This window comes from Nipponia nippon, unplaced genomic scaffold (genome assembly GCF_047370975.1).
Source record: "Nipponia nippon isolate SJK-2023a ecotype South Korea unplaced genomic scaffold, ASM4737097v1 scaffold_4, whole genome shotgun sequence".
Taxonomy (NCBI): Eukaryota; Metazoa; Chordata; class Aves; order Pelecaniformes; family Threskiornithidae; genus Nipponia; species Nipponia nippon.
Genome location: NW_028262358.1, coordinates 104,495,220 through 104,507,316, shown reverse-complemented (window position 1 = coordinate 104,507,316; position 12,097 = coordinate 104,495,220). Strand labels below are relative to the sequence as shown.

At 39.5% G+C, this 12,097-nt stretch overlaps 2 protein-coding genes across 8 annotated transcripts in view; one reads left to right on the top strand and one right to left on the bottom strand.

Annotated features, from left to right (window-relative positions):
* Window positions 1-2,274, top strand: part of FBXO25 (F-box protein 25) — a 34,361-nt gene extending 32,087 nt beyond the window's left edge. For all 6 annotated transcript variants that reach the window (XM_087774182.1, XM_087774180.1, XM_087774181.1 and 3 more), the window contains one exon: window positions 1,066-2,274. In XM_087774182.1, the coding sequence (XP_087630308.1) occupies window positions 1,066-1,155 (90 nt within the window). In that variant the 3' untranslated portion in view covers window positions 1,156-2,274. The remainder of the gene's footprint in view (window positions 1-1,065) is intronic.
* Window positions 2,275-8,547: 6,273 nt separating this feature from the next.
* The window catches only part of TDRP (testis development related protein), a 29,268-nt gene continuing 25,718 nt past the window's right edge, over window positions 8,548-12,097 (bottom strand). For both annotated transcript variants that reach the window (XM_087774185.1, XM_087774187.1), the window contains one exon: window positions 8,548-11,805. In XM_087774185.1, the coding sequence (XP_087630311.1) occupies window positions 11,460-11,805 (346 nt within the window). In that variant the 3' untranslated portion in view covers window positions 8,548-11,459. The remainder of the gene's footprint in view (window positions 11,806-12,097) is intronic.

The following is a 12,097-nucleotide window of genomic DNA, read 5'->3' as shown; positions in this document are numbered from 1 at the left end:
AGTTTCCAAGTGAAAAGAAAATTTTGCAGGTTTTTTCCTTCTATTAACTGAATTGCATGTAACTTCACTTCCTATGGAAATGAAAGAAATGAAGACTGCAGTGGTCTGTCATCTACTTAGCACGTATTTACTCTAGTTTTCTTGCCTGGGGAGGACACTTTCTGAGCCTTACAACATTATTGATCAAGGTGTTTAACCTCTCCATTGAACTGCCTGGGACCTTCTTCTCATTACACCTCTAGCACTTCCTTCCTTTAGAGGGTTCTAATAAGGTGCAAAACTGAACTTTTCGTTTGAAGAGGAATTTGAATTTTAAATAATGAGACAATTGTGCTGAGTTCAAGTTTCTGTGATATTAAAGAAAGCGCTGCAGTCTTAGTGAATTTGTAACGACAAAGCCTTTTCATCCTGTCCATCTTCTATATTCGTAACTTGCTTGGGTGCTAACTTCTGTTTTAAGGTAATGCTTTCAGGTGGGGAAAAGGTAGGAGTGAAAGAGGGGGGAAAAAAGGGGGGGGGGGAGGAGAAAAAGAAGCAATGTATAAAAACTTCTATGACTGGGACTTTGAACATACTGTTCAGAGGGTTTTTTGGGAAGTGTCTGCTGCCTTTCACTTGGAAAGGAAGAAGCTCATTTTCCCCCATGAAGCAGTAGTTGATTTCAGATTTTCATTAAACATAATTTAAGTTCAGCAAAGCAGTTGCTTTTTTTTTAATTACACTTAGCAAAAAATAATGGATAAGGAATATGAAACTTTTTTCAAGAGCTCTGACTCAGGTTCTGGTTTTGGTAGGAGGAGAGGCGTTGTGTTTTTCTGAAATTTGAAGCTACCCTGAACTACCACAGTCAAACTGGAAGGCCTGTTTTCTTAACAACTTAGTCTAAAACAGTTAAAGAAAAATATGGTGAATTCTTAAAAGAGCAAGTTCCTATCAGTTTGTTCACAGTGGAAGTAATTGCATGTGCATATATGTGAATTTTTGCATTTTTTTTATTTATTGGGAGTGGAGGGAGATCATAGGTATAGAAAGAGAACTTACTTTTTTCTCTCCTTCCTTTTGCAGGATACAGGACACCCCTGCACAGCCAGTGATCCGAACACCTGTCTCATGCCAGTATCTCCTCAGCATTTCATTGATCTCTTCAAATTTTGAGATGTTCAGTAGCTGTTCTCCTGTGTTTGTGGCCATTTTTGTGAAGAGTCAGGCAGGATACGTTATGCTTTTTGTGCAATATATTTAAGTGTAATGTTTTGTTGTAGTTTAAAAAAAAAAGGGGGGGGGAGATTATCAGACAGGCTTATTTGGTGTATTGTTTTTGTGCAGAAAAGAGCTGAGGAGAAGGAGACACATTAAGAAAATTTCTTTGTCAGGAAAACTGCAGTGGACTTCTTGTCAAGTCCAAGAAGGACCATGTTAATCAACTTTAAATCCATTCTTTTGACGCCTTAATAGTTGGTTAAAATTATGTGGGGGAGTCTTGAAAATTTCATGGGAGAGTTAAACTGCTCTTACAGGGACCAAAGGATGGGTTTTTTCGTTAATCCTTCTTTCTTTAAGCCAATGTTTTCAAAACACCTCCATATAATTTGCATTGTTAGAAAGAATAGGCCAATATTCTCTTGGATTCTTAATATATCAGTTACCAAGGTGGCATTAGTCATTGTGAGCTAGTGAGTAAAATACAGCTGTGGTTGTATCTGCTGTTGAACCTATGAATGAAGGAAATCAACCAATCTTTGTACATACATTATGCAAAAATATTTATTTTTCTTAAGGACTTTATTAAACACATAACCTATCTCAGCACATCCTGCATAACTCAAGAGACAGATCTGGGGCTACTAGGAAGTGGTTTTTTTTTGGTGGTAGCTACAGCCTTCATTTATACTGTTTGGTATGTCTACAAATGCAACTGCATTAATTCATCTTCTAAGAAGAAGAAGACATTATTGAAATTTAATGAGAATGGAATTGCTTGTTTCTAGACTGGTACAGTGGCAGGACATTATGCTACCAACGGAGGTTCTAACCTGACAAGTCTTCACAAGCTATGGGAAACACTGAAAGTCAGTCTGAGCTGAAGCACCTTCTGCCAAGTTAATCAGATGATAAATTCTCCAGAAAGCTATTTTCTTCTGTCCTGTAGAACAAAATGAATTGCTTGGCTTGCTTAGGCAGGTAAAGGAAAAATTAGGGAAGTTTCGGGTTTGTCAATGGAATTTAACAAATATGTAATGTACAGAAAAAATAAATCATGTACTATATTCTGCACTTGCTTCTTCTGAATCTAGTTTTGTACAGTGTAATAAATCTTGGTTTTTATCTATTATTCCTAGAAGTCTCTTGTGCACAGAGATGAATCAATTTGAATTTTATAAGGTCTTTCTATAACCTGTTCTCTGTAGTAATTGGTAATGGAATGAGAAGCATACAAGCAGTCCAAGTGACATTGCTGTTCAGTAAATGGCTGTATTAGCACTTTTTTAATAGGATAGCTGGACTGTTAATAGGCTGCACAAGAAGAGGAGAATACTTATTTCCTCAGGAGATAGTTTTATTTGCTTTAACTTACATTTCAGTGATATACCAACCTTATCCATTGAATTTGTTGATAGGTGGGTTTTTCAGTACAGGGTTTTGTGTGTGTGGTTTGTTGTTTTTGTGTTTTTTCTTTCAATTAAGGTGTCTGCTATGGCAATGAGCAGGTGTGGAGCCAGTGACATCCATTCTTATTCCTGTTCATTCAGGACATTGCTGCAAGCCCCGCTCTCCCAGCCCAAGCACTGCTGTAGCCATTGGATTTGTTAAGAGACCAGCAGCTGCTCTTTAACAATGATTTGCACCCTGTTTATTTAACTAATGTAATGGTTGCAAACTTGCTTTCCTGTCCATGTGACCTAGGTGACCTTGATGGTGGTTGGTGATGGCTGGCATCCATTTATCACTCCTTTTAATACTGTTTCAGTTTTGCTACCCTTTGTGAAACTTCTGCAAACATCTACATGGATGCTACCTGCTTTCTGTGAGAGCTCTAAAGAAAGGTTCTAAAGTCAGCATTTGGTTTAATACTGTGCTGAGCTCTTCACCCATCATGCTGGCTGAAGGCCTGTGGTCAGGGACGGCAAGGAACCATCCCTCCTGCAGACAGAGTGCAGCCTCTTACGGGACACACTGTTACCTAGGAAGCTGCCTGTTATGGAAGCTGCAAATAATGTGAGAATTGGGAAGAGGTATTATATATATATTAATATATATAATATTAGTAATAAATTCCCTATATATTATATATAATTTTATAATCAATTATATAGATACATTATATATGAGAGCTGAAAGGGACCTCCCCTCACCTCTAAATTAAGGAGGGAGAGAGGTGACTTGAAATGGCTTGTAAGAAGTTAAAAAAAAAAAAAGGTTTGGAAAAAACAGTATCTGTAATAACTAATTTTCAGTTCTCTTAAATGTCAGGTGATGGGAGTCAGGTTTAGTCTTCCTTTCCCTTTCACCATTTGCTGTCTTGTTCTTTCTCCTGTAGCGCCTTTGACAGGCTGAAGGAAAGGTTCCTGTGTAGGCCAGTCAGGGTAACGAGGCCCTCCCACTGGTCTGAGGTGGCAGTAGCTAAGATGACAAGAAGCACGACTGGAGCTTGTAGTCCTGTACTTGAGAGGCTTCATTCTACAATCACAGAACAGCTGAGGGACCTCTGCAGGGACCTCCCTGCTCAAGCAGGGCAACTAGAGCTCGTTGTCCAGGACCATCTCCAGATGGCTTTTGAGTATCTCCAAGGAAGGAGACTGCCACCTCTCTGGGCCACCTGTGCTCAGTCACCCTCACAGTAACAAAAAGCGTTCCCTGATGTTCAGACAGCACCTCCTGTGTTCCAGTTTGTGCCCATGGCCTCTGGTCTTTTCAGTGCTGCCGAGTGCAAGAGCCTGGCTCCATCTTCTTTCCACCCTCCCTTCAGGTATTTACAGACATTGATGGGATCCCCCCTGAGCCTTCTCTTCTCCAGGCTGAACAGTCCCAGCTGGCTCAGCCTTTCCTCACAGGAGAGATGCTCCAGTCCCTTCATCATCTGACTGGCCTTTCACTGGACTCCCTCCAGTAAGTCCATGTCTCTCGCTTGTACTGAGGAGCCCAGAACTGGGCACAGCGCTCCACGTGAGGCCTCACCAGTAGAGGGGAAGGATCCTCCTCCACCTGCTGGCAACGCTCCTCCTGATGCAGCCCAGGACACCATTATCCTGATTTGGGACAAGGGCACGTTGCTTGGCTCATGTTCAACTTGGTGTCCACCAGGACAGTAAGGTGGCTTTTTAAACCTTTCTTTGAGGTTAAAAAGGGGGGGTGGGTGAAGAGACACATGCACACATACCCTGAGAAGCATTTCAGTACAGGGCTATTACAGTGGTGGGGGTTTTTTTGTTTGTTTTTTTTAAATCTTAAAGATTTTGAGCACAGAATCACACTGTCATGAGCAGTGTTACAAGCTTTAACACTCAAAACCAAGCTTTGGGAGTAGTTCCATGAGCTAGTTAAATATTTAGTAAATATATTTCTTAGATGGCAGCAGCTGGTGCACTCCCAACAGGCCTGTGAATGAGTCTCTGCCCCAATTAAGGCTGTGTGAGACCTTCAACCCCCGGCAGGGACGTGCGTTCTAGCCAGAGGAAGAGACACCAGGCTACCCACCTCACGTGCTTCTGCCAAGGAGGCTCGCACACACACATTTTGAGGATCTGGCCCCACCAGTAAATGTGAGGACCCTTTGTGCAGCTTCTGATGGATTGCTCAAAACAGCATGCCTGGGGCAGGAGGTGGAAGCCAGGCACAGAGCACTCCAAAACAGGCAAGTTCGAAGTGGTATTTCATAAATTTCCAGATTCACAGGCTTCGAGGCAATAAAACAAACAAACAAAAAATCAACCTCTAGCATGTGATTTATCCACTAAGAGGGGGAAAAAATATTCTGATGCTAATGAGGAATCATCAGGGATCTCAGGGAAGAGAGGGAAGGATGGAAAAAGCTCTTAGAGATCTCAGGAATCTGGTAAGAGAGCAGAGAAGGGGAGGAGGCTGGAAGTACAGCATTTGAAGAAGCAGGATACTGGATGGAGCTGTTTAGTTCAGTTAAAACTTCAGTAGTTTAATCCCACCACCACTTCAGTTCTTGCTGCAAGCGGACCATATGCCTTCTACTAACCCTACATTTCAAAGTACAGTCTTCTGCCACCGTCTACATTTTTGATCAATTCAGTGTAATTCATAGGCATAGTAGCATGGAACAGAGCTGGAGAAGTGCTTGCTGTGAGTTACAGAGCACCAATGTTAAAGGCACCCAAAACCTTCATTTTGTACCTGTGCACAGGGGACATTCTTTCCAATTACTCATCACAACCAAAAATCCCGTTCTTGAATAGGATAACCAAGAAAAACCACTAGGAAAGAGGACTAGCTGTGTGTTAGTTCTCATTCGCTAACACTAAACCCCTGGCCTAATAGTAAATATTAATACTACCCCCCCAGGAACATTCTCAGATGTTCTGGACTTCTTACTTCTCTTTACACTGTGCTTCACTCCTTGATGCCAGAACATCTGCTCCTTCACTTGTCTTGCAAACCTTCCCCCTCTCCCCAGTGCAGCCAGTTCTCACCGCACAGGTCAGGGCTCGATCTTCCACCGCAGCTTCAGCTGGGCCACAACGGTTTGGGTCAACATGCACACGCTATCTTGCAGGCAACAGCGTGACAGCCACGCTATGCGGACAGGTTAACACGCTTCAGGAGACGTGCGAGTTTATAAAACAGAAAAAAGAACAAGTACGTATTTCATTAAGTCTCTAATTTTCAAAATACCCCTATGTGCAGCATTGCTGTATCTGTGGTATGACTTCTGGGAATCTTGTGCTCCATCCTATCGAACAATAGTTTACTTCCTAATGGGAAATGATGCTTGACTTGTTTTCCTTTGCCAGGTTTCTGTCCAAATGGTCAAAAGATGGACTGTTTACAGGCATTAAACTGAAGGCAAGTCTGCCTAAAAGTGTGTGTATGTCATGAGAGAAATAACAAAGATCAGGTCTTTATGTAATCAGAGAGGATGTCATCGCATATGTGACCAAAAAAAAAAACCAGTTGGCCTCTTCTCCCAAGTAACAAGCGATGGGATGAGAGGAAACGGCCTCAAGCTGCGCCAGGGAAAGTTTAGGTTGGATATTAGGAAAAACTTCTTCACCGAAAGGGTAGTCAGGCACTGGAACAGGCTGCCCAGGGAAGTGGTTGAGTCTCCATCCCTGGAGGTATTTAAAGAATGGATAGATGTGGTGCTTGAGGACATGGTTTAGTGGTGGACTTGGCAGCACTAGGTTAACCGTTGGCCTTGATGATCTTAAAGGTCTTTCCCAACCTAAATGATTCCATGATTCTAATTATCTTGCACATAAGAAAGCTTTAGCAGCACAAAATAATAATGTACCAAGTACAATACTTGGACTCTGGATACACGAGCCTCCCTTCCGTTCTCCAGCACAAACACATGCACCGCAGTATTTTCTCTGTCTCTCCACTACCAGAAGCATTTAGCAGTGTAATCTTGTGGAGAATCTCAAGACTCCTGGACAAACAAGGTGTTCAAGACAACAGCATCTGGGGGTTTCAGCGAAAGAGGTACAAGATAAGAAAGGCCAGAAGACATCGCTAACTTAAAGGAATGGTTCTGTATCAAATCTGAGCTGTTTTAACTATACAGCCTCAAGTAATTAAACCAGCCAATTCTCTGAAAAATTATTGAAACTCGACTGTTCAGTTAGTCTTCTCAGTACAAGGTGTTAGAGCAACTAGAAAGCAAAATATGAGGATTATTTTCAGTAGTGGACAAACTAGTCTTACAAAATACAGCTGTGCATTTTTCTCTGAAGGGAGTAATGCTTCTTCTTTTCCAATAGCAAACTCACAGTTCAAAACGTGTTATTAAGCTTCCACTAGTGTTGTTTGAGTCTCAAGAGCATAAAAATTTCAGTGCAAGCCAAGCTTTTACCAGATTATTATGGACTTGAAAAGAATATAGTCACTTTTAGTAACATCTTTTAGTAAATACTAGAGACAGAATAGGAAAATTTTCTTCCCAAATACAGAGCCAGTATTTCTTTATTCAGTACCAGTGATAAGAGTTGGTAAATGTAATATGAAAAAACATCTTCTCCTTACACTTTGTTTACTATTATATATTTCATATAATTTTCTATTATTTATATCCCTATTTTCTGATTGTTTTCATACTCTTTATTACTTTGTAACTATAGAAGAAGCATTTTTTTTTTCTGCTATTATGCTGGTTGCACTTAAAATAAATGCAACTCTCTCCTTTCCATTTCTAAACTAGATTCTTTGCCTATCTGTCTGATTCCCTGTCTTGTATGGTACAAAGCAGTCATGCTACAAGAAATTTTTGAGAGACAGACATCTAATGATACACACCTTTACAAACTATCACCAGTGACTAAGCCTTTTAGGAAATTATTTTTCATCTTCATAGTGCTGGTTTCATTTCCCAGACACATCGGAAATCAACTAGCAGGCACTCGGGGAAAAAAAATTAGTAAGAACAGTTTAGATATGCAAGAAACAGGTAAATAACATGCACATTAATATTCTTTTCAGGCTGTACAGAGATAGGACCTGACGTTTTGTCATCTGACATTCACACACATTAACAAGCATTTCAAGAAGTTTTGGAAATTAAGACGGATGCTGGGCCGAATTCACCTGGGCTGTGGAAACAGCTATGCTCAAAATTTGGCAGGGTCCTTGTCAACCCAGGGTCTGGAAATGCAGGTCCCTCCGCTCCCTTTCACCTGCCCAGATGTGCTCCTGACCCACCTGGGTACAGTCAGAGGCATCTCCAGATAGGCTTTTTCCCCCAAAGAATGTAACTTGTATGAATAAAATGTTCTGTTTCAGCTAGTTCACACACTCCGATACGAAACGTTTTGCCTACGTGTTCCCTGCTAAGTCTATTTAGACAAGAAGAAAGCCAGCAGACTGGAGTGGAAGAATGAGAAGCTGACAACATGCTGCTTTCTACAGCCCATCTACTGGTAACAGCGGCCGCATCTCACTTTTGTCACAGTCCAGGACGTGCAGGTCTCACCTCGTTATGGGGCCAGTGTATGCAAAAGCATTCCAGGTCCTCCAGTTTACATGTAGCTGGTGAAATCCTTAGGGAAAGAGTGCTGCTCTGCCCAAGCTTTCATAACAGCCAATAAATTAAAAAAAAAAAAAAAAGTTTAAACCAATAAATACCAGTAAAACAAAATATTTGCAGTTTGTCAAAACCAATGAATTCTTCCCCCTGTGAAAGCAATGGGTGATGCTGTAAACCTAGGATGCTGCAGCTTCCGAGATGGCATGATTCACTGCGTTTGGACAAACACAGCTCTTACTTCCTTGGCTGTACTCTACAATGATGCAAGTAACGTCCACGCAGATGGAAACAAATTCACAGGACAAATAAAACGGGGAAAGAAAATATCAAAGAATAAGGCATTTCAGTTCAAACTAAATCTTTATTCATATGGAAAATACTACTTTTCTTTTTGCAAATGATGCTAATAAATAAAAATACTCAGAACTTTGCTTAGAGTCAAGTGACTAGTTACAGCCACATGAAGCTTTTAATTCCCGTTAAAACCACGCCAACAGTCATGCAGATTGGCTACGAGAAAGCAATATAAACTATATTTTATTTTGTGCAATCTTATCATACAATCTTAATGCTACCTTCTTCTAAACCATTTCACATAGATTGAAATGCAATTTCAAAACAAATATTAAGGGACACATTCTACACTTATTCCACATATGGAGCTGTGTATAGCTTAAGCCCATAAATGTATAATGTAGTCAAGCATCTAAAGAAGGTGAAAGAAAAGAGGACCCCATTCTGAAAATTCAGACAAGTTTATAAACATAAGAGAAGAAAAGCTCACACCAGTGAGCTCTCAAAAGACAAATACATTATTAAAGCATAACAATAAATTATATTAATAATGTTTATCCTTAGAATGGTTATTTCTGAGGAAATATCACTTAAAAAGCACACCAAAACTTTCATCACTAGGAGTTAAACTGTAAGTTTACATATCTCAATTTCCCACTTGGATGCAATTTTGTTTTATAATAGGCTTCAGCTTTGTGAGCGTATTCTTTATCATACATTTAAAAACAAACTGAAAAAATGTTGCAGTTAAGCTGTGCATCAAACACATCATCAAGGTGAGAAACAGGCACTTGACAGTATAATGTGCAAGGCAAAACCTTTACTGGTCACAGTATAAATAGTTTCCTCAGGAGGGAAATTAAAAGTTCTCAGCCCATCTTTGAGAGCAAAATATTGAGGGCTGCTAGCAGATCTTTTTCCGTTCTCTTAGGTCAGCACCAACAACCAAACTAAATACTAGCTCATGCCTTAGAGGGTATTCCATAAACTATAAAATGCAGCATACTTTACCCAAGAATACTAATTCTTTCCTATAATTAACCTCAGCATACGTACTTGCCAAAGGCAAATACAGAGTTTACTCACAGACTAAATGATGCGATATAAATGCTAACCCTTTCTCCTCTATTAGTATTTTTTTAATATATAATGCCAATTTTACAAATACATTTGCCAGTTACAAGATCCCGTTTTGTAGCACAAAACACCGACGTTCTTTTATATAAACTTAAGAACAATGTCTTTTAACATCCTATTAATACGGGAAAAAAAACCAAAAAAAAACAAAACCATTTTGCTACAGTTTCCCTCCAGGCACATCTCAACAGGAATCTCCAAAATATAGCTATGCAGGAACTGTAAGCCAGAAAACTATACATGAATTGGAAGAGAGAGGAGAAAGAGAGAGCTAAGAAAGGAAGAATGTGGCAGTAACAGAAACAAGGTACAAGCTTAAAAGAAAGTTGCATGCATCCCTTTTCATCAGCATAAGCTTCTTGCAAAAATATGTTTACAAGACATCCATTATATAAAGGTATATGCTTTCTTGTAAAAATGCTGATTTTCTCTGAAATGCTAACTTGATCTTCCGACTGTACTGGCCATATTGCTAGGCAGTCAACAAATTTCCAGTTCTGTTATACCAGTTTAACAATCAGGAGAGAAAAGGCCTACTGTTCTTTTTTTATGAAACTTTTGGTTTGATTTTTTTCCATGAATGTTAAAGTAGTATTTATATAGGTCATATAAACAAAATGGAAGCCAACTTTGGATCTGACATCAGCCACACTGCTAATGAGAGACAATATGCTAGAAAGAGGCACTTTTAGTATTCTTATATACATTTCAAATCTCAAGTTTAACACTTCACCTTCTTTTACCAAAAAAGTAAAATATCAGTAGCTAGTAAGACAGAGCTTTATAACAAAAATGCTTCAGAAGTGTGCATGCACATACTTGCAATGGCTCAGTTACTCAGTTACCCTGAAAATGCCAGAGTATAATTTAATCACTGCTTATGGGGCGGGGGGAAGGAACAACACAGTACAAAACACAGAAGTTGTCTGCAGAACAAGGATCAGCTATTGTAAAAATGAAAACATATGCCCTTCCATAAGAAGCAACTTATCCCTAGATTCAGGACTACGGATACTGAATATTGAGATCTTCTTATATTCTGTTCACTGCTGCTTTCCAAATTTTCAATCATTTCTATTTTTTGGCATAACATGCATCTTTCTTAAAAACTGAGAAGCTCAGCTTTGTCAAACAACGTTCAATATTTAAAAAAAAAAAAAAAAAAAAGACAAACCAAACAACTCTGGAAGACCCATTTGACCTGACTGTTGGTGAAGATCCTGTGATGGAAGGAATTACATTAGAATAGTATTTTCCCATTTCATACACAGTATAGCACATTGTGGCAGTTGAGCATCTTGTGTGCACAAGCTGAAGCATATGCTGAGGCTGAAGATTTGGAAAACAGTCTACTAAGTATAAGCATTCTCCCTGCAAGCGACAGATCAGTATTCTTAGTTAAAAAGGGACAGCATCAAAACTAAAATTCTGAGTGGCCCTCAAATACCAAAAAAAAAACCAAACCAGGACCTCAAGCTAGTGGAAGTTCCTACATAAGGCAGTCAAATTTACAACCAGTGTATACATTCACTAAGGAATTACATTTTTTTGGTAAAACCAACAATCCAACATACTGCAGAGTCTGAATGTGAAATATAGGCACAAAATAGATTCTCTACTTTTTTTCAGTGTGGAAAACATAGCTATTTAACAATGTAATAAGAAAATTTACTATCAGGTGAGCAAAAATCTGTAACAATCTGAATAAAACAAAGTACTGTATAAAGGTGCAATATTGAGCAGATTTGATTTTGGTTTAAACAAACGAGTAAATCATGGAACCTTTCTCTTCTTATCTATAAAGTATTTCACATTACCAGTATCATTCTAGTTCTTCCCAGTTGTCAGTAAGGTTACCTTTGCTTTGACGTCTAATACTAACCAGCTTTCCAGCTGATCTGATACTCCACCTGGAACTGTTTCCTGAGCTGGCCAGGTTTGTGTATTTTGTGGAGCCTTTGGTTTCATCTTCCCAGCCTGACCAGGCTGTATAGTCACTTAAAGGAGTCGCTGCATCACTGGTAGAGTCAGCAGCGGTAATCTGCGGTGGTTCCCATCCCTCAATCTCATCTGGCTTCCTAGATGGGACATTCTGCTTTATCACCAAACTGTCCCAAAAACCTGGCTTCTTTTCAGACTTCATCTCTTCCTTTAACTTTAGGTTTGTTCTAGAAAAGAACAATGATGAGGTGATTAATTTCCTCATTTAACAATGCATGTAATAGTTATTAATAAACATTCAATTAATTTATTATGTTTTATAATAAGGAATGCTGATCAGTTGTCAGCCTATAACAGCACATCCATTACTGTCAACTTCAGGAAAAACACCCTCCTATACATGTAAGCCTAAATACAGTAGAATCTTGCAGTGATAAATCAGAAGTGGACCGAGTACGGCCATTCCCTATTATAAAAGAACTCATGCTCCCCCCTGCTCCTCCCCCGGTGAATGTATGA